This window comes from Grampus griseus, assembly GCF_964374135.1.
Source record: "Grampus griseus genome assembly, chromosome: 14".
NCBI classification, from domain to species: domain Eukaryota; kingdom Metazoa; phylum Chordata; class Mammalia; order Artiodactyla; family Delphinidae; genus Grampus; species Grampus griseus.
The window spans coordinates 74220505-74241579 of NC_139008.1; the positions used below are offsets into that span (position 1 = coordinate 74220505).

General features: G+C 53.0%; 1 protein-coding gene across 3 annotated transcripts in view; it reads left to right on the top strand.

Moving 5' to 3' along the window:
• Positions 1-21075, top strand: part of SLC12A5 (solute carrier family 12 member 5) — a gene marked incomplete at both ends in the record, with an annotated part of 35607 nt that extends 14532 nt beyond the window's left edge. For 2 of the 3 annotated variants that reach the window (XM_082669981.1, XM_082669983.1), the window contains 22 exons: positions 603-657; positions 1158-1288; positions 3252-3493; positions 4299-4510; positions 6127-6297; positions 6607-6705; positions 6854-6911; positions 8807-8981; positions 9561-9679; positions 9991-10089; positions 11005-11124; positions 11476-11580; positions 13120-13288; positions 15693-15888; positions 16720-16889; positions 17541-17672; positions 18580-18687; positions 19606-19728; positions 19820-20019; positions 20363-20377; positions 20640-20773; positions 20984-21075. In XM_082669981.1, coding sequence (XP_082526107.1) covers positions 603-657; positions 1158-1288; positions 3252-3493; positions 4299-4510; positions 6127-6297; positions 6607-6705; positions 6854-6911; positions 8807-8981; positions 9561-9679; positions 9991-10089; positions 11005-11124; positions 11476-11580; positions 13120-13288; positions 15693-15888; positions 16720-16889; positions 17541-17672; positions 18580-18687; positions 19606-19728; positions 19820-20019; positions 20363-20377; positions 20640-20773; positions 20984-21075 — 2925 coding nt within the window. The remainder of the gene's footprint in view (positions 1-602; positions 658-1157; positions 1289-3251; positions 3494-4298; positions 4511-6126; positions 6298-6606; positions 6706-6853; positions 6912-8806; positions 8982-9560; positions 9680-9990; positions 10090-11004; positions 11125-11475; positions 11581-13119; positions 13289-15692; positions 15889-16719; positions 16890-17540; positions 17673-18579; positions 18688-19605; positions 19729-19819; positions 20020-20362; positions 20378-20639; positions 20774-20983) is intronic. The other variant, XM_082669982.1, reaches the window with a different exon arrangement.

Here is a 21075-nt window from a genome sequence, read left to right on the forward strand (position 1 = left end):
TGTGTGTGTGTGCTTGGCTGTAATTACACAGGTACCGCAGACTCATTGATGAAAAAGATAGGTGTACATTAATAAATAAAACTCACCTACAGTCTCACAGTAGTTAACATTTCAGTAGGTCCTGACTCACAAAGAATGGGATTACGGGTCCCAAACAGCTTTGTAACTGAATTATTCCCATCCTCTCTAAAAAAATCACATGTTCACTAAACACCTACTTCTCACGACATTTACGTTTCCTCACATGTGACCCTTGAGCCCCCTCTGCACGTGAGTAGCCAGTGCTGAAGCTAGTACACCTGCCTATTTAATAAATGAAGAAACTGAGGCTTAGAGAACTGAAGTGACTTGTCTCCGGTCACACAGCTGGTCAGAGGCCAAGCTGGGGTTTCCAGAGCTCTCTGATGCTATAGCTTGCGTTTCTTTCATGTGCTTGGTGAAGAAGGGGTTTTCTGGACAAGAAGGACTTGGCAGGAGTAGGAGTTGGAACAGGACCGAGGACAAGCTCGATGGAAGAGGACTTGTGGGTCTGGCGGGTGTTTATGGGGTAGAAGGTTTGGCCCCCACCCTACTCGCCACTCTGACGATCTCTCTCCTCACAGACGATGCTCACGGCCATTTCCATGAGTGCAATTGCAACCAATGGTGTTGTGCCTGGTATGTGACTGGGGCTTCTTGGAGGGGAAGGGGCCTGGATGGTTGGGAGGGAGGCCTGGGTAGTTGGAAGGAGGGACAGTGTCCTGGGCTTTGGGTACCATCGGGACCCCAGAGAAGCAATACCGCAGATTCGGGGGCTGGGTTACGGCGTTTTCGTGGGATAGATGGGGGCAGCCGTGTGAAGGGGAGGGGACGGAGGTGTTGATGGCGTTGAATGGGGCAATGCAAGATCTCCTCCCTTTGCCTGAGATCCTCCTCTCCATCATCCTATTTTCTGAGCCATGACCTCCTTAGAGGGTAATTAGCAACATGGGAATTAGTGCTAGAGAAGCCACTCAGAGTGTCTGGCTGGGTCTCCCTTGAGTCCTAGGGCTACAGCTTGTAAGGCTTGGGAGGCCCAGAGCAACCTCCTTCCCACCACTGTCTCTGATCCTCCCTCATCCCCTACGGCAGCCCAGTGCCCCCTCGAACCTCTTGCTGATACTGGGTTTTTTCTGCAGCTGGCGGCTCCTACTACATGATTTCCAGGTCTCTGGGTCCAGAGTTTGGGGGCGCTGTGGGCCTCTGCTTCTACCTGGGCACTACGTTTGCTGGGGCCATGTACATCCTGGGCACCATCGAAATCCTGCTGGTGAGAGGGGCCAAGGAGGAGGTGTGGGCCCCAGGCTGTCAGTCAGTTAACTGTTGCTCCCTGGACACCTCCTGTAGGCTGGGTCACTAAGTAAGGCCAAGGGAAAATCAGACACGGTTCTGTCTGGAAAGAGTTCACAGTCTAGTTGGGGAGACAGGATACACTAATTATGTAACATGAACAGCTGTCGTTTATCAGGCACCCACTGTGCTCTCAGCAGAGTTCCAAGTGCTTTACGGTCATTAGCTTGAATCCTCATGAGGTTTAAGTATTATTATGCCCATTTTACAAATGACAAGCTCAGACAGGTGAAATGACTTGCTCAAGGTCACTCAGCTACCGAGTGGCAGAGGTGGGTTGGGAAGAGTAAAATCATGAAATAAGAAATAATAAGTCATGTCACACAGTGATTGCCTACTGTGTGCCAGGGACAGTGCTAAGCACTCTGTGAATGTTAGTGGTAGAGGGCTGATGGCTAGCGGATGGCAGAGGAGAAGAAGAGGGAGCTGAGAAAGAGATCTATCTGTTAGAAGCAGTGACTGATGAGAAGTCAGGTCCCTGGGCAGTGTTCGAAGTGGACGGCTGCTGACTTTGGTCTCGGTTCTTCCTGCCCCTGCAGGAGGAGGTGAGGTGGGAGCTGAAGAGGGTTCCTTGGTATATAGAAAGTGGGGTTGACATTTATTTCCCAAACCCCTACTCTACCCAGGCCCCGTGGCCTTCAACGTACCATTTTATTTTATCCTCATGACCCTTGCATTAGTTAGAAGATGTCCCCATTTTATGGATGCGGAAAGCAAGGCTCAGAGAGTTTAAGGGATGTATGGAAGGGATATGAACCTGTGTCTTCCTGACCCTGAAGCCCGTGCTTGTCCACCCAACCACTCGGCTTCAGAGAACTAGAACTAACAGATGTTGCAGCTTCTGGTTTTGGGATGGAATGGAGGAGTCCAGGGGCAGGGAGGGTAGATGGGGAATAAAGGACCCCAAAAGCCAAATTATGAGAGAATAATAATAGACCTCTATGGCTTTTACAAAATCAAAGAACTATTATAAAAGCAATTCTACCCATTGCATAAAATTGGAAAAAAATCAAAGAATGTAAAAAAGGAAATACCAGTCTCCTAAGGCAAATCATCACTATCATTGGGTGTGTCCTTCTAGTTTTTTGTGATATTGTATTCTGTCTTTAGAAAATATAACTCTATAGCTTTCTCTAATCATGCAAGACCCTCTTTGCAAATATCACAAGTGAAAATAAGTTTTGTAAGAATATATTAATATTTAGTATAGAAATTATGGAAAATACAGATGTGCAAAAAGAATAAAGATTATTCACATTTTTACCATTCAGGGGAAACGACTGTTAACATTTTGATGTATCTACACACAGACAGACATATATACACATATGTGTGTATATAGTCACATGTAAGTACACATATATATTTACAAAAATGAGATAAGACACATTCTTTTCAAAAATTGATTGTTTTTACCTAATATAACATGGATAACCTTTTTGAGTCAGTTCATATAAATCTATGTTGTCCTTTTTAACAGCTACATAGTCTATTCGGAAATATCATGATTTATTTACCCAGTCCTCTAGGGATGAATGTCTAATTTATATCTGCCTTTCCTATTGAAATAATAAGAACAATAAATAATCATTAAGAACTATACTTGATAACAAAAGAATAGAACTTAATAACTGCTCCCAACATTTCTGCAATACAATCTTTTAATGACAGTATAATAGTCCTTGCAGGCTAGACCATGATTTCCTTAACTATTCCCCTATCATTGGATGTCATTTCCAGTCTTGTACTACTGTAAATATGCTGTGATGCGTATCTTTTCTCCAAAGCCCTGCCTGCACCTCGGGTTATTTCCTTGGGGTGATTCTTAGTTGGTTACTTAGTGGGTTACCTACTTACTTGACCTCCGCACCCCTTTCCCACAGGCTTACCTCTTCCCAGCTATGGCCATTTTCAAGGCAGAAGATGCCAGTGGGGAGGCGGCAGCCATGCTGAACAATATGCGCGTGTATGGCACCTGCGTGCTCACCTGCATGGCCACCGTGGTATTTGTGGGAGTCAAGTATGTCAACAAGTTTGCCCTTGTCTTCCTGGGTTGTGTCATCCTCTCCATCCTGGCCATCTATGCCGGGGTCATCAAATCTGCCTTTGACCCACCCAACTTCCCGTAAGTGCTACTGCCCTGAGCCTCAGGCATCCTCCCCCTCCTCCCTGGACTGGTTTCAGGGTCTTCACACCAGTCTCTGCCAACCCCCCTGCCCCCATCTCTCAGAATCAGAGTGGTTGTGGATTTACAATAAACTCCCTTGGGAGGGAAAACCTCTCCTGGTTTAAGGGAAATCTCTTTAGGATGGGATAACATTTTTTGGAGGTGTGCACAGTTTTCCTTGTGAGGGTCAAGGGCTGGCTGGTGAGGTGGACTTAGGAAGAGCCAAGTGGAACAATTTCTAAAGGGAAGACCGGTCTGTGTTAGGGAACCTTTCTTGGGTAGAGACAACCTTCTGGAATGTGACAACCTCTTAGTATTAAACACCTTCTCTATCATGGGAAAGGACATAGAAGAGAGGGTCTCGGGGCTCAGATCCCTGTTGGTTCTGCCTCTCTCCCTAGGGCACATTCCCCTACATCCCACTGCCCAGAAGAACGGCACACGGAGACTGCTGTCCACGGTGCTGAAATAGCATCGCCCGAAAGCAGTGGTTCTCTGCCGTGGCTGCATGTTAGAATCACTTGGGGGGAGGGAATTCCCTGGTGGTCCAGGGATTAGGATTCCCAGGGCCTGGGGGAAAGAAAAGAATCACTTGTGGGGAGCTTTGAAAGAACACAGATCCTGGGCTCCATCCCAATTAAATCAGAATCTCTGGATATGGGGCCCTGGCATCTATGTTTTTCGTGCTCCCATGGCGGTTCTACTGTGAAACCAGGGCAAAGTTACGTCCCTCACCACCCTCCTCCCTTGTTTCTCTCCCTAGGATCTGCCTCCTGGGGAACCGCACGCTGTCTCGCCATGGCTTTGATGTCTGTGCCAAGCTGGCTTGGGAAGGAAATGAGACAGTGACCACAAGGCTCTGGGGCCTTTTCTGCTCCTCCCGATTCCTCAACGCCACCTGTGATGAGTACTTCACCCGAAACAATGTCACGGAGATCCAGGGCATTCCTGGCGCTGCCAGTGGCCTCATCAAAGGTCTGAGGGAGGGAAGAGGTCTGGTGTCCAGGGAATGCTGCAGGGATTGTGGCTTAAACAGGATTAAGGGACTCCTTGGGGTTCAGTTAAATTTGATCAGTTTTAATTGAGCACCTACTCTGGGCCATGTTCTATCCTTGGGATCACGGAGAGGTAGAGGTGAAAGGGAGCCTTCGCGTACCTTACCACCTAGTGGGAAAGAAAGTTATCAGCTTAACAAGTATTCGCTAAGTACCTGCTAACTGCCTAGCACTGCACTGGGCACCAGGAACACAACATAAATAAGTCACAGTTCTTGGCCTCAAGGAGTCTAATAGCAGAGGCAGAAGTAATAGCAAATAAATTAGGACATGTGTAGGTGTGCATTCAATGAACAGAGACCTCCCAAGGGAGGGAGTGGTCATGTGTATAAGGTGGTGAGACAAGGCTTCCTGGACTCATCTGAGAAGGGTTTTGAAGGACAAATAAGAGATTTTCAGTTATACAAAGGGAATAAGGGAATTACAGGCAGAAGAACAGCTTGCCTAAAAGTACGCAGACACAGAAGAGCATATTGTGTCCTTCCAACCACAGGTAATTTGGTGTGACCGGGGCATAAAGTACAAAGGAAGGAGGGCAACCGAGAAATGATGTTGGAGAGGCTGGCGTGAGCCTGACTGTGGTCAGCCCTGGAAGCCACGTTGAGGGGTTTGGACGGTGTTCTGAGGGCAACGAGGAGCCACCAAAGGGTTCTGAGTAAAGGGACGGACCGGGTCAGCTTGTTGCTTGTGAAGGTTCACTCTGGCTGCTCACGTGGATGGGCTGAAAGCAGAGAGGGGACCGAGTCAGGGAGTCTAGGAGGAGGCTGATGCTGGGTCCAGGTGAGAGCTGGTGGTTTTCTTACCTGGAGTGATGGAGTGACAGCAGTGGGAATGGCACGGTGGCTCTCCACCAGGGCTGTTTTGCCCCCCAGGAGACGTGTGGCAACGCCTGGAGACATTTTGGGTTATCACGACGGAAGGGTTATTACTGGCATCTGGCGGCGGAGGCCAGGGCTGTTCTTCCACACCCTACAGTGCTACAGGACAGCCCTCCACACAAGAATTGCCTGTTCTTATCAGAATTATTGCTAAATTTGACGTTTAGTGCAGAAGTGGAGGAACCCTGGAAAGGAGAGAAGGGGCGTATTTGAGAAATATTTAGGAGGAATAAGGGACAGGAGTTGGAGATTTTTGAAACGGAGATGGGGAAAGGGTGCAGTTGAGGGCAACGTCAAGCTCTCTGAGTTGATGGTAGTGTCATTTACCAAAATAAGGGATATAGGAAAGGAGCCATTTGGAGTGAGTAGGTGGTGAGATCAGTTTGGGACACACTGAATCAGCCTGAGATGTGTGTGTCTGTGTCCCCCAGTAGACTGGACCATTTGAGGGCAAGGACTAGATCTGATTCATGTGCAAAGCCCCTGCACATGACCTGGCCCAAAGCGGGAGCTTCGGAAGTGTTGGTGGAAATGAGGCCCAGGGGGAGCGAGAGGTGGTTGACCCTGACCCTTCTTTCTGCCCACCCCACCTCCTGGCCCCAGAGCTCTGGCACCCTGACGTCTGGTCTTCTCCTTGAGCATCCTGTCTCTCCCACAGAGAACCTCTGGAGCTCCTACCTGACCAAGGGGGTGATTGTGGAAAGGCGTGGGATGCCCTCGGTGGGCCTGGGAGATGGTACCCCTGTCGACATGGACCATCCCTATGTCTTCAGCGATATGACCTCCTACTTCACCCTGCTGGTTGGCATCTACTTCCCCTCGGTCACAGGTGAAGGGGAGCTCAGAAAGGGAGGACTCTGGCTGGGAGTGGATGGGTAGGGAGAGAGTCAGTCACGATGTGGGGAATTTCTGAGTCCAACAGCCCCATTACACAGGCAGGAGCCAACAGTTCAGTTCCCACTGGACAGACAGGTGAGGGAATTAAGGCCCGGAGAAGCCAAGTAACAAGTCCAAGGTCTCATAGGAGTCAGTGGAACAGGACTAGATCCCCGGCTTCCTGACTCTGAGGCTGATGTCCTTTCTTCTCAGTCTGTCTGGTCTCCTGTGGCTCCTGTCCTAGCTGCTCCTCTGTTCACAGGGATCATGGCTGGTTCTAACCGCTCTGGTGACCTGCGGGACGCCCAGAAGTCAATTCCCACTGGCACCATCCTGGCCATCGCCACCACCTCCGCTGTCTGTATCCTTCACTGCTGGGCAGGGACCACCGTGGGTGGGGAGGGCTAGACGGAGGGCTTCTGAAGCGGCCGCCTCACCTGGCTGGCTCAGGAGGGGTGGGGAGGAAGGACAGCGCCACCCTGGGGATTCTCCTTCATCCTCCGCTGCAGACATCAGCTCCGTTGTTCTGTTTGGGGCCTGCATCGAGGGGGTCGTCCTTCGGGACAAGTAAGTAAGGGGATCAGGGAGGATCCTGTTCTGGGGGGGCGGGGGGGGCATGGAGGGCCGGGTTCTGGGAAACAGGCCTGGCAGGGTAGTTGAAACGTGGGCAAGGGGCCTTGTGGGAGGGAGGCCACAGGGTTTGCCTGTCAACTCACTTTCTTATAATTCACCTTTCTCTTGTCACTCCAACTCAAGAAGTATGAGTGGTGTCTGATTTCCTTTAAGATAACGATCCTTTCCTTTCCTTTTTCTTTAAAATCTACTAATTCATTTACTACTTCCTGGATGTCTATGTGTTAGCTACTGTCCAGGGTTCTGGGGGCAGGGATAAATAACAAAGATAAATAACTAATGATTTGTGTTCTGAAGGAGCTCTTTGGAGCTGGTCACCATACTTGTCAACAGACTTGAAACGCAGAGCAGTAGGGGTGGCGATAAAGCAAAGCCTGGGGGTTATGGAGGCTGCGATCCAGTCCCAGAGGGTCGGGGAAGAGGAGATGCTGTGGGAGTGCCTTATACACGCTTTCTCATCTCTCCTTCCCACTTTACGCGCTGAGTGGTAGAGACTACCTAGGAAAGTAGGAGGGGGAGGGGCACTCCAGGCAGTGGGAACAGCATGGCCAAAGTAGAGGGGACCCAGAGCCGCGTGTGCGCGCGCACGCATGTAGGTACCAGTGGCTGTAAGCATTCAGAGCTTCTGGAGCACACAGCTCTGGAGGGTGTGTGCATACACGACCAGCGGGGTGAGACAGGAGGTCCTGTCACAGAAGTCAGTTTCCGAGGCGCCATTCTGGCTTCCAGGAAGTGGGGACATGAGGCTGGAGACCTAGGCTAGGGCCAGTCCTGGACGCCTGGGTTTTGGCACCAGGAAACTGGAGCTTTACTTTATAGAAAATGGGGGAAACCCTGAAGGATTTTAAGTAGGGAGGTGACCTGGCCAAATGGGCAATTCGCATATATTACACCTATTAGCTTTTAGGGCAACTTAACCTCCATTTATCTCATTTCATTTCATCGCAGACCTCCCACAAGATTGCAAGGGATTCGGCAGGTCATTCAGGATAATCTTTCATCTGCTTCTTGAAGTCCTTTAGCAACGGCCCATCTGAGTGTACCTTTGCTTGCACACTGAAGGGACAGGGCTCTCTCTACCTACTGAGGCAGCATCTTCCATTTGAAGACAGTGTCATTGTTCGAAAATGCTTTTCTTGATCCTCACACCACATACCATCACTACACGATGAGGCCAGAACCCCCAGTTTTCAGATGGAGACACTGAGGTTCTAATAGTTTGAGATATCTGCCCAGGATGACATAGTATCACACAATTGACCTCGTACTGGAATCACTATTGGGGGGAGGGGCGAGATAAGGGTAGGGGATTAAAAGGTAGAAACTACTATGTACAAAATAAATAAGCTACAAGGATATATTGTTCAGCACATGGAATATAGCAAATATTTTATAACTATAAGTGGAGTACAACTTCTAAAAATTGTGAACCACCATGTTGTACACCTGAAACTTAAATAATCTTGAATATCAACTACACCTCAATAAAAAAAAATAGTGTCACTCTTAGTACCACGTAGCAGGCACTGTGCCAAGTATTTTACATATGCTATCTCCTTATTCGTCCCACCAATTGTATGAGATAGGTTTATAACGATCCGCACTTTACAGCTGAAGAATTTGAGGCACAGAGAGGTTGAATGTCTCGCCCAAGGTCACACAGACAGAAAGTGCCCAGGTCATCAGGGGCTTTGTCTGTCCCCTCTCCCCTGCACAGCCTAGCCTCATAGTGGACGTACAGTTGGTCCCGCAGTTTGTGCGGGAGACCTTGGAAATCCAGGTGGCGGTGCTCACCCAGCATCTCTTGTCCCTTTGCTGCTTCATTCCAGGTTTGGCGAAGCTGTGAATGGCAACCTGGTGGTGGGCACCCTGGCCTGGCCGTCCCCCTGGGTTATCGTCATCGGATCCTTCTTCTCCACCTGCGGGGCTGGGCTGCAGAGCCTCACGGGGGCTCCACGCCTGCTGCAGGCCATCTCCCGCGATGGCATAGTGCCCTTCCTGCAGGTCAGCGGCAGGGGCAGGGTGTGGGGACAGCAGTCCACCGCCTACACCAGCCAGCCAGGCCCCTGCCCAGGGCGGCTACCCAGGGAGCAGGGCCCTGCTGCTCTGTGCCGCCACTAAGAAGAACGGGTGTGCCTTTGGGCCCAACATCAGGGCCATCTCTTTGGGCAGGGTTGTCCACGCTTAGGGGAAAAATGAATGGTCCTCCTTTGGCCTCGTGATTGGGCGGGGACTCAGGGAGGCAGCCAAAGGGCAAGTAAGAGGAGGGTGCTCTCTGTGGTACTTAAAAAAAAAAAAGATTTATGGTAAACTCAGTCATGGCTGCTTGCTGGCCCCCTGCAGCTCCTCATCCATGTGTCCCCTCCTTTTCCCCTTCAGGGATCATTTGAACTGCACTGCACTGGGGTACCAATGTCAGAGTGGGCAAGATACAGCAAAAACCTGGTATCCCCTTGGGTACATTTAAAGGATGAGAAATACAGCATCCTCTCCCTGCCTCTGCCGTACTGGTCTCCAAGACTGGAACAGAGACACAAGAAGTCCTAAGGTCTCAGCCCCCTGTGATGGTTGCTCTGTCCTCAGGTTTTCGGCCACGGCAAAGCCAACGGAGAGCCAACGTGGGCCTTGCTTCTCACCGCCTGCATCTGCGAGATTGGCATCCTCATTGCGTCCCTGGACGAGGTCGCCCCCATCCTCTCTATGTGCGTGCTGGCCTCTTGCCCTCCCCATCATCTCTGGGGGTCTCTCTACCTGGGTCCTTCAGCTGTGACCCTGGACAGCCCACCCAAACACTTTAACAGCCCCACTGTCGTAGAAACCTGTCCTTTGTTATACGGAGATTCACCCCCACATGCACCAGGGCATGTTGTAAGGGGATTTGGCCTTTGAACCTCTTCCTAAGCCGATGACTTGGCCATCTCCGCAGTTTCTTTCTCCCTTTCCTGTCTCTCCCTGTGCTTCTGACTGTCTCCCCTTGCATCTCTGTCTCTCCTGGGACCTTTCCGTGTTCTAGGTTCTTTCTGATGTGCTACATGTTTGTGAACCTGGCCTGTGCGGTACAGACGCTGCTGAGGACGCCCAACTGGCGGCCACGCTTTCGCTATTACCACTGGTGGGTGCCCGTTCCCCCTCCCTGCCCCAGAGGACCGTCCTCTCCTCTCCCCCCTCACCCCAGCCCATCCCCTCCAGGTCTAAGGATCCCAAACTCCACTTTTCACAACTAGCATGAGAAAAGTCCTGGAGAAGGTCTCCTTATAATCACAAGTAATAACACAACACTGTATAAACGGTCTCAGCCAGAATCCCTCTCCTGTCAATAGTGTGCAACACCTTCCAGTCTTGACAAGGAAACTCTCAGTTTCCTCAGCTGTGAAATGGGACAATAACTGCACCTACCTCATAGGCCCTTGTAAGCATTACACTGCTTGGTGCACGGAAGATGCTCCTTACGTTGGGCTGGACTTCTGATCATTTTCCTTGACGGCTCCTTATCTTCACAATAGGCCTGTGGGGCAGACAGGGCAGGAATGATCATGCTTGTTCTACCAAAGGGAAACGGAGGCTCCAATAGGGAAAGGTGGCCTAAGGCCACCCAGCAAGACTATGGTACACCTGGCCCAGAACCCAGGCTGCCTGCCCCCCATCTCAGTGCTACTGCTGTGCCAGTCACCTCTTCCCTGGGGTCACATTCCTCCTGGGAGATCTTGCCTCCAACTTTCCCCAGACACTCCTGCCTCAGAACCTCCCTGGCAGGGCGGTCTGGCAGGGTCTAAGGCACTGGGACAGGGCAGGGTGGTGACTTAGGAGTTGGGTGGGGCGAGGGGAGGTGCCCTGGCTGCTCGTTCATCCAGAGGCCCCCGCGTCCCCGTGGTGCTCATGGAGATGATGGTGTGATTTCCCCTAGACCTGGCTGTAGCCTCCCAGGTCTTGCCCATGCCCCGCCCCGTCTAACTCTTGCTGTCTGAGCCCAGGCACCAGTGACAGCCCCACCAGGGCTCAGAGGCTGGCTCTTCCTCCCCCTGTCCAGGACACTCTCGTTCCTGGGCATGAGCCTCTGCCTGGCCCTCATGTTCATCTGCTCCTGGTATTATGCCTTGGTGGCCATGCTCATTGCTGGGCTCATCTACAAGTATATCGAGTACCGTGGGTAAGCATGGGGAAGTGGGGAGGGCTGGGCGAGACTGAGGGATGGGAGGAGGGGAGGAGGGGAGAGAGCGGGGTGATGAGTGCTCGGGGGTGGGGCGGTCGGGGAGATGAGGCAGGAAGTGGGAGAAGGTGGCACTAGAGTGGAGGGCAAAGGGGGATGGGATGGGATGGGGAGAGACAGAACAGGAGCAGAGGGAGGGGCTGAAGCTTTGAGAAATGGAGGTGGCAGGAGCGACCTCCTTTCTGAGCCTGAGACAGACGGCTCTGTGCCGGGGCGGCCACTTCAGGGTGGACGGCTCTCCCTGACTCTCCTTGGCTTTCTGCCTCTTGCGATCCCCCTTCCCGGCCCCAGGGCGGAGAAGGAGTGGGGCGATGGCATCCGAGGCCTGTCTCTCAGTGCGGCTCGCTACGCCCTGTTACGCCTAGAGGAAGGGCCCCCGCACACCAAGAACTGGAGGTCAGTGGTGGAGGCACAAGCGTGAGGGCTCAGCGGGGGGAGAGGCAGGGAGCAGGGCCCAACCCACCCCGCTTGCTTTGTTTTGGGGTTGCTGAGGGATGTTCAGCCTTGTCTGAACCCTTCCCACCTACAACACCGAGGCTGAACTGAGTTCCAGACATTTGTTCTCCGAAACCCCACCCGCCAGGCCAGTCTCCTGACCATCTGTCCATCCATCCATTCATTCCATCATGTGTTAGAAAAAATATATGAACGCGTGATCTATGCCCTGCCCCCTTCCTGTCTCTGGGGATGTAGTGAGCTCACAGTTCCATGGACAAGGCATGCGCACAGACAGGTAAACGCAGTATCATGTAGCATGTGCTCTGGGAGAGGTGAATCTTCCACCTTGAGAGTTATGGGGCCTCTTAGAAATCTCGAGACGAATAACAATCTCCATTTTATTCACGTGACAGTCAGGGCCTAGAGAAGGTCTCAGGGGTCATGGAAGGCAGAACTGGACCCAGAATCTTCACCTCCTGCCTCTCAGCCCAGGGTGCTTTTTTTAAAAAAATTTATTTAGTTTTGGCTGTGTTGGGTCTTCGTTTCTGTGCGAGGGCTTTCTCCAGTTGCGGCGAGTGGGGGCCACTCTTCATCGCGGTGCGCGGGCCTCTCACTGTCGCGGCCTCTCTTGCTGCGGAGGACAGGCTCCAGACGCGCAGGCTCAGTAGTTGTGGCTCACGGGCCCAGTTGCTCTGCGGCATGTGGGATCCTCCCAGACCAGGGCTCGAACCCGTGTCCCCTGCATTGGCAGGCAGATTCTCAACCACTGCGCCACCAGGGAAACCCCCCAGGGTGCTTTCTAACTGATTGCTCTGCAAGGCCAATCCCTCCTTCTTCTCCCTCAGGTTCGTTTTGCTAAGAGTAAGGCCTGGAACCCTGAGCTATGCCTAGGACATCGTTGGCTTGTCCTTGCTGATGTCTACTAAACTGGGCTTCCAGAGACCGGGGCTTTGCATAATTTGTCTGTGAATCTCAAATGCTTAGCACAGGGTCTAGCCCAGAGTAGGTGTTTAGAGAAAGCTATTAAATTGATGGTGGCTGGCTGGCTGCAGTGGCTAAATGAATAAGGAAATGAACAGATAAATCAATGGGTAGATGGCTGAATGTGTATATGTATGGGAGGGTGGTGGGGTGAATAGGTGAATGTGTGAATGGATGGCGGTAGAAGTATGTGTAGGTAAATTAACATGGATATGAGTGGATAACTGAAGGATAAAATGGGTGGGGGGGTGGATGGAAACATGGGCGAGTGAGGTAGATGGAGAGATGGATGGGTGGGTAGATGGATAGATGTGTGGGAGATGGTTGGATGTCTTGATACTCAAGGAAATGGATGGATGGATGTGTAGGTGGATGGGTGGGTGGTGGGTGTACAGGTGGACAGGAGTATGGAGGTCGTGTGGTTAGTGAACTCACCAGCGTATGGCGTACGGGCGTATGAGTTTATGGCGGTTGGGTAGGTGGTGGATGGATCATGTGACCTTGCACCCTCTTCAGGCCACAGCTGCTGGTGCTGGTGCGTGTGGACCAAGACCAGAACGTGGCACATCCACAGCTGCTCTCGCTGACCTCCCAGCTCAAGGCAGGGAAGGGCCTGACCATTGTGGGCTCTGTCCTTGAGGGCACCTTTCTGGACAACCATCCCCAGGCCCAGCGGGCGGAGGAGGTAAGTAGAGGCCCTGGTGGGGAGGGCGGAAGGATGCAGCACTCAGGAAGGCAGTCCTTGCTCCTTTCCACTTTCCCTCCTGCCACCTTTGCCATCAGCTGGAGCTCAGGCTTTTCTGTCCTCTTCCTTAGAAGAGGAGTCCAAGGGCTCAGCAAGCGAGTTCCTTAGAATCCAACTCGCAGAACCAAAGACGATCAGAGCCGGAAGTGCCCATTTTATGGATAAGGAAACTGAGGCTTAGAGAAGTCAGGTCATTTGTTTAAGGACAGAAAACAGAGACTCACATTAAAACTGCTAGACCCCTACTCCACCTGCCGAAGCATAAATCTTTTAAAGCGTTTTCACATAGGTGGACCCTTTTGGTCCCCACACCAAGTGGAGTCGGCAGGGTGAATACCCCTGTTTGGCCCAGGGAGAAACAGAGGCCCAGAGACGGAAAGCAGCTTGCTGGAAGTCACAAAGGTGGCTGGAAGCATAGTCAGGATTTGAACCCGGGTCCCTGACTCTGGGTCACCTGCTCTTGTTCTAATCCCCTGGTCCATGTCCACAGAGCAGTGTACACAGCCAGTGTGGGCTGGGGCAGCTGGGCTCTGCATTAAGCGTCATTAACAGGTGTCTGGTGGGTGACAGAGGAAGTGGGTTCTGTCGGCGATTCAGGTCTCTCTCCTCTCGGGGCCATGGCTAGAAGTGGAGAGAGGAAAGGGGGCCTGAGGGAGGTGAGATGAGAGGGGGAGGGACACACCTAATGGCTTGCGACAGTTGCTGTTTCTGCCTCACTGGGCCGTTCACACTGATCTGTCAGGGCCCTGGGCTGGAGGCCTCCACTGGTCCGTTTAATTCAACTTGCAGTGGCTGCAAATGTGCTGTGAACCAGGCACCAGGCTAGGCCCCGGGGGACGTGGAGAGGTAGATGACCAAATCTCAGCCCTCAAGGTGGTCACAGGCTGGTGGGGAAGATAGAACACACACAGAAGGCTCTCAAACCCGTCTGAGGTTAGAGTGAATAACTGCAGAGCAATAGAACGTGTTGAGTGTTTAGGATCTCTCAGGCTGTATATACTAAGGTCTACTCACATCATGTTATGTCATCCACCCTCTTCCTGGACGAGGCAGCTGTCACGATGCCCATTTGACTGATGAGAAATCTGAGGCTCATAGAGGGAGGTGATTTGCCCAACATTGCTCTGCAGTTATTAACTCTAACGTAGCACCTGTCAACCTCAGGTGGGCTTGAGAGCCTTCTGTGTACGTTCTGTCTTCCCCACCAGCCTGTGACCAGCTTGAGGGCTGGGGTTTGGTCTTGTGCCTCTCCATCTCCCCTGGGGCCTGGCCCGGTGCACAGCGCATTCTCAGCCACTGCATGCTGAATTAAACAGGCGGGGGCAGAGATAGAAATAGGAGCCCTCTCTTTTTTTTTTCTCTCTCTTTTTTATTTTTGGCTGCGTTCGGTCTTTGTTGCTGCGCGCGGGCTTTCTCTGGTTGCGGCGAGCGGGGGCTACTCTTCGTTGCGGTGCGTGGGCTTCTCATTGCGGTGGCTTCTCTTGTGGCGGAGCATGGGCTCTAGGCGCGTGGGCTTCAGTAGTTGTGGCATGCGGGCTCAGTAGTTATGGCTCATGGGCTCTGGAGCACAGGCTCGGTAGTTGTGGCCCATGGGCTTAGTTGCTCCGCGGCATGTGGGATCTTCCCGGACCAGGGCTCGAACCCATGTCCCCTGCATTGGCAGGGGAATTCTTAACTACTGCGCCACCAGGGAAGCCCAGGAGCCCTTTCTGTTTGACATCAGAGGCTTGGTTAAGAGTGTGAAGGATGGAGTCAGACCCCTGGACTTGAACTTCTACAGTAACATCCATTATCTGTATGGCCTGAAGCAAGTCTTAATTTCTCTGAGCCTCAATTTCCTTACTTATAAAGTGAGAGTAATAAGAACACTTCCCTCATTGTGCAGATTGAATGTGCATTTTAAATGCTTACTGTCATGCTGACTTTTAAAAACTGTTAAAAACCAAATTGTCTGGCTATGCAGAGGGGCCCAGTTTCATCGTGGTTTGGGTGGACAGGTGGTGTCTGAGGAAGGTGATCGTTGAGTTGGGCCAGGCAGAGTGTCATGGACAATGGGGTCGGCCGGGGAGGGGCTCTGGGTGGTGGGTGAGAGCTTGCAGGGGGACTGTGTGAGCAACGGCAGGGCGGTGGGAAGCGTGGTGTCCCAACATGAAGAGCTCTGACTGAGCAGCGGGGAACGGGGGCCATAGGTGATGGGGTGCCAGAAGCCGACATGCTCAGAGCTGAGCTTCAGGAATGGAGGGCTGATGGCGGGGAGAGATGGGGGCTAGGGAGGCTGCAAGGGGCTGGGCAGGGCTAGGGAGGCCTGAGGCTGGTCCTTTTCTGAGCCCTCCCCTGCCCGCAGTCCATCCGGCGCCTGATGGAGGCAGAGAAGGTGAAGGGCTTCTGCCAGGTAGTGATCTCCTCCAACCTGCGAGATGGCGTGTCCCACCTGATTCAGTCCGGGGGCCTCGGGGGGCTGCAGCACAACACCGTGCTTGTTGGCTGGCCCCGAAACTGGCGGCAGAAGGAAGCTCATCAGACGTGGAGGAACTTCATTGGTAAAGCTGTGTGGGCTCGGGGTGGTAGAGGGCTGGGTGTGTGGGGGGTCCTTCTTTGGGCCTGGGGATCATTTCCCAGGCGTAACAGGTATGGAGTCGGCATATGCAGGTGGTGGCGTTCAAAGCCTCCCATGTGCCAGGCACTGTGCGGGGAGCCCAGGGACTCAGGTGTGGAGGAGACAGTCTTGGCTCCGGCAGGGTTCACAACCCTGGCAGGAAGACAGTGCAGGGAGTGGGAAGAGCTACAGCTTTGAAGTCGCTGAGGCCCGGGTCTACATCTCCCCTCTGGCCCTTCCTCGCTGTGTGACTGTTCACAAGTGCCTCACCGTCTCTGGGCATCAGATGCCTTGGTAGTAGTGGGTACTAAGTAATACAATAACTAACACTTACAGACTGTGTTCTGTGTGCCAGACAAGTGGAGGCTTTCTCTCATTCTCTCAGCAGGCCTGTGAGGGCTAGGCATTGCTGTCTCCATTTTATTGGTGCGAAACTGAGGCACGGAGAGATTAAGGTCACGCAGCTGGTAAACCCTGAGGCGGCTTTACCGGTAGATCCTAGTTAGAAGGTGGTTGGGAGGATTAAGTGAGCCCTGCATGGTCGAGTTCTTAATCAGAAAGGGCAGGTGTTGTTATCACCACTTGAATGGTGGGGAAACGGAGGCCCAGAGAGGCTTCCCCAAATTCAAACAAGCGATGAGGCCCAGGTAGGTGGGGTTTTTCTGACTCCTCAGCCCAAGGCCAAGGCGGGATGGGGTGGGGGTGGGGTGCTGGGTGCCAGAAGGGGACCAGGGTCACTGTTTTACCGTCTGGCCATCTCTTTGGTCTCCTCCAGAGCTGGTCCGGGAAACCACGGCCGGTCACCTGGCTCTGCTGGTCACCAAGAACGTTTCCATGTTTCCTGGTAACCCGGAGCGCTTCTCGGAGGGCAGCATCGACGTCTGGTGGATTGTGCACGACGGCGGCATGCTCATGCTGCTGCCCTTCCTGCTGCGGCACCACAAGGTGCGCATGCGTGTCCGTGAGTGAGCGTCCGCGCGTGCTCGTGCCCACATCATGGGCGGGGTTTCTGGGCTCCGGAAGGGGCCAGCCTCCACGTGAGCTCCTGGGAAAGGGCTCCAATCCCCTCCTTAATTCTGAGGTGCTGGGAACTGAAGGTGTCTCCCCTTGCAGATGTCCTTGAATTATAAAGGAGAGCAATGTTTAACTCAATCGAGTGATGCTTTAATGAGGGGACCCTCATCTACGCAGAGGCGTTTTTCAAAACTTTTTTTTTTTTTTTTTTTTTTTTTGCGGTACGCGGGCCTCTCACTGTTGTGGCCTCTCCCGTTGTGGAGCACAGGCTCCGGACGCGCAGGCTCAGCGGCCATGGCTCACGGGCCCAGCCGCTGCGCGGCATGTAGGATCCTCCCGGACCGGGGCACGAACCCGTGTCCCCTGCATCGGCAGGCGGACTCTCAACCACTGCGCCACCAGGGAAGCCCCGCAGAGGCGTTTTTGTAGGGAGTGGCCGCTGAGATAGAGAACTGGGGGGCTGCATGTATGTGTGGGAAGGTGCGTGGGAAGGGTGAGGGACAGGGTCCTGTCTACGTTCTGGCCCTGGGTCTCCGCACTGCACCTGGGCTGGACCTTTCTGGGTCCCCTTCACCACTCCAGGTCTGGCGGAAGTGCAAGATGCGAATCTTCACTGTGGCCCAGATGGACGACAATAGCATCCAGATGAAGAAGGATTTGACCACATTTCTGTACCATTTACGTATCACCGCGGAGGTCGAAGTGGTGGAGATGGTGAGTCCCCAGGAGCCACCTCTGACGTTTTGGAATCCCTTCTGGACTCTTTCCCTTTGGCCCCAGAACCAAATGGGGAACTCCAACTCCCATCAGCTTGTGATGCTGGATCCCTTCCCTGCACCCACTTTTTAGCCTCTCACGTATTCACCCGAAAGCCCATCCATCCATCCATCCATCCATACACCCTTCTCTCCTTCGTAAGAATAGCCATGTCTAATAATGCTTACTACGTGTGAGGCACTGTACTGTGCACTTTATGTATATTACTTCTCACAGCAATCAATGAAATAGATACAATTATCAGCATTTCCATTTTACAGATTAGGCAGTTGAGGCACAGAAAGGTTAAGTAATTTGCCCCGAACACACACTAAGTGGCAGGGCCAGGATTCAACCCCAAGCAGACTGGCTCTAGAGTCCATGCTCCTCGCACTTACATTCTACAGCCTCTTGTCTGTCCATTTCTCTCAGCTTATTTATCCATTTACCCATCTCTCTGTGTATTCATTAATCCACCCACATATCCATTAATGTATTTATTCACTCACTCATCCATTCATCCATGTACAAAATTCATTCATCTCTGTGTTCCTTTTTATATTTCTCCCCCGTCTCCATTCACCCAGGTAATTAATTAATCCACTCATTCATTAATTCACCCATTCATTCGCCCAGTCCTGTGCTTGGCTGAGGAGGGAATGAGCCGCATTGCCTCCAAAGAGCATCGCCCTCTGCTTCGTCCTTGCCTCCCACAACTGTTGATTAAACTAGGTCATTGGATAGGGAAACCCTAGGTTGGCAGAAAGAAGGGGGCCTGCCTCCCTCCCCTTGGCCTTGCACCGAAGCTCGTACTTTCCCCCCCTTTCCCCTCCTCCACCCCATCTCCACCCCTGCCTGCCCACAGCATGAAAGCGACATCTCGGCTTACACCTACGAGAAGACGCTGGTGATGGAGCAGCGTTCCCAGATCCTCAAGCAGATGCATTTAACCAAGAATGAGCGGGAGAGGGAGGTGAGGTTGCCCTGGCTGGGCTCGGAGAGTCTCAAGCTGCTGCCAGCTCTGGGCGTGCACAGGTTTGGGATGGCCCACTCCTGGCCATTGGCACTGCCACCTTCTGGCACTGGGTTCCCCAGCAGCAGGGGTACACACAGCGGCTGCATCTCTCAAGCCTCCCAGCCAGGATGCAGAGGGGTTTTGGCATGCGTGACAGATCTTCCGCTCACTATGTGACTTCTGGGGCCCAAGGGAGAATAGTGGATGTTAAATATGTATGGATGATTCCTCAGGGGCGTGGGCTGCCAGTGTGGGGGACAAGGGATTATGTGACAGACCCTTCGAGAGGCTTAGAGAGTGGGTAACAGATGGATATTTCAGGATGCAGCTGATGATGAGAGTTGGGGGCAAACCTCCAACTGGGTTCTCAGGGTAACAATGATGAGCTCTCATGGGGTATGGGTGTAAGATCTCCCCAGTGTGGGTAATGTGGGACCACTGGCCCTCTGGCATTTGAATGAAAGCCCCACCCCAGGGAGTGGGGTCCTTGGGGAAATGAGCTATGGTACCCTGGGGGTTGGGGACAGAAGAGATCTTGGAGGTGGGTGACAGTAAAATTGTAAGAAATGGCATGTGCTATGACCAATCAGAACTGGCACTGGACCATAGTGCTAAGGTAGAGCCCAGCTGGACCAGGTGTTAACCCTTTGGTTGCTGGATAGTGGAGAGGTCAGGGGTCCTGGAGAGGGGTTGGAGTGGCCAGGTCAGTGGCGGCAATAGCTATTTGATGTGGAAGCATTGCAATAGTTTAACAACTGGTAGGGATCCCGAAAGTGCACATCCTGGCTGAACATCAGCTCTGGGGGTAGCTCTTTGCAGGGCGGGCATGGGTAGTGATTTCCAGCAGAGCTGGCACCAACATGTGTCACTCCCTAGATCCAGAGTATCACAGATGAGTCTCGGGGCTCAATCCGGAGAAAGAATCCAGCCAACACTCGGCTTCGCCTCAATGTCCCAGAAGAGACAGCTGGTGACAGCGAGGAGAAGCCGGAAGAGGAGGTATGCAGCGGGGTGGTTTGGCTCCAGCCAGTGCGAGCAGGAACTTTGGCCTCCAAAGGAGTCACATGTTGTCCCTTCTTTTATCCCTCAGGTGCAGCTGATCCATGACCAGAGTGCTCCCAGCTGCCCCAGCAGCTCACCATCCCCGGGGGAGGAGCCCGAACGGGAGGGCGAGGCAGATCCAGAGAAAGTGCATCTCACCTGGACCAAGGACAAATCTGTGGCAGAGAAGAACAAAGGCCCCAGTCCTGTCTCCTCAGAGGGCATCAAGGACTTCTTCAGCATGAAGCCGTATGGGCCTGGGGGCTAAGGGCTAGGGTCTGGGGTGAGCCTACAGGGTCCTTGCTCCCCATGGCAGAGCAAATGAGCAGAAGGGGTCCTGGCCTGGTAGTCGGAAGACCCCGCCCAGACCTTGTCTTGGTTTCCCCATCTGAGGACTCAGATTGGGCTTGATTGCTAAGGGTCAGAACTCCCTGGGGCAGGCAGTGGAAAGGCGAAGCCTGGGGGGCTGGGAGAGCGGGACCAGTTTGCACACAGGGTGGTTGATGGTGGCTCAGGTAGTCCTCAGCTTCTCCTGCTTTTTCTGACCCCTCTCTTTTTCTTCCTCTCTTTGCTTCTCTTATGTTTCCCGAAGGGAGTGGGAGAACTTGTAAGTGCTTCAGAATTTTTAACTTCTCACCTAGGTTGGCCAGGGTCCCTCCTCTTCTCACTCCACCATGAACCCTCAGTTTGTGCCCCTGACCTCTGGGGTCTCTGAATAGCCCAGCTTGGAGAAGTCTAGGGTTGGTGGTCCCTGGCTTGTAAGGACTAGATCCCAGCAGCCCAGTGCTGGGGTGGGGGGGCTGGAAGGGCGACTGGATCCAACTCTCCCTTCTCCCAGCCTTACGTGCCTCCCTCCGACCCTCCCTCAGGAACCAGTCCAACGTGCGGCGCATGCACACCGCTGTGCGGCTGAACGAGGTCATCGTCAAGAAATCCCGGGACGCCAAGCTTGTTTTGCTCAACATGCCAGGGCCTCCCCGCAACCGCAACGGTGACGAAAATTGTATCCTGGGCTTAAAATTGGGAGGAAGCGGGAGGTGGATGTCAGGGGACTTAGGTCCTGGCCCTGGGAAGGAAGAGTTGAGACGGGTCTGCTTCAGAATCAACACCGCGAACAGGGACGCGAACCCATCGTTCCCCTGGCGCCCAACACGCGCGGCCCTAATTCCAACGGGAGGGAAGGGGACGGTCTTTCTCCTTGACGGGCGCTCAGACATGGAGTTCCTCGAGGTCCTCACCGAGCACCTGGACCGGGTGATGCTGGTCCGCGGCGGCGGCCGCGAGGTCATCACCATCTACTCCTGA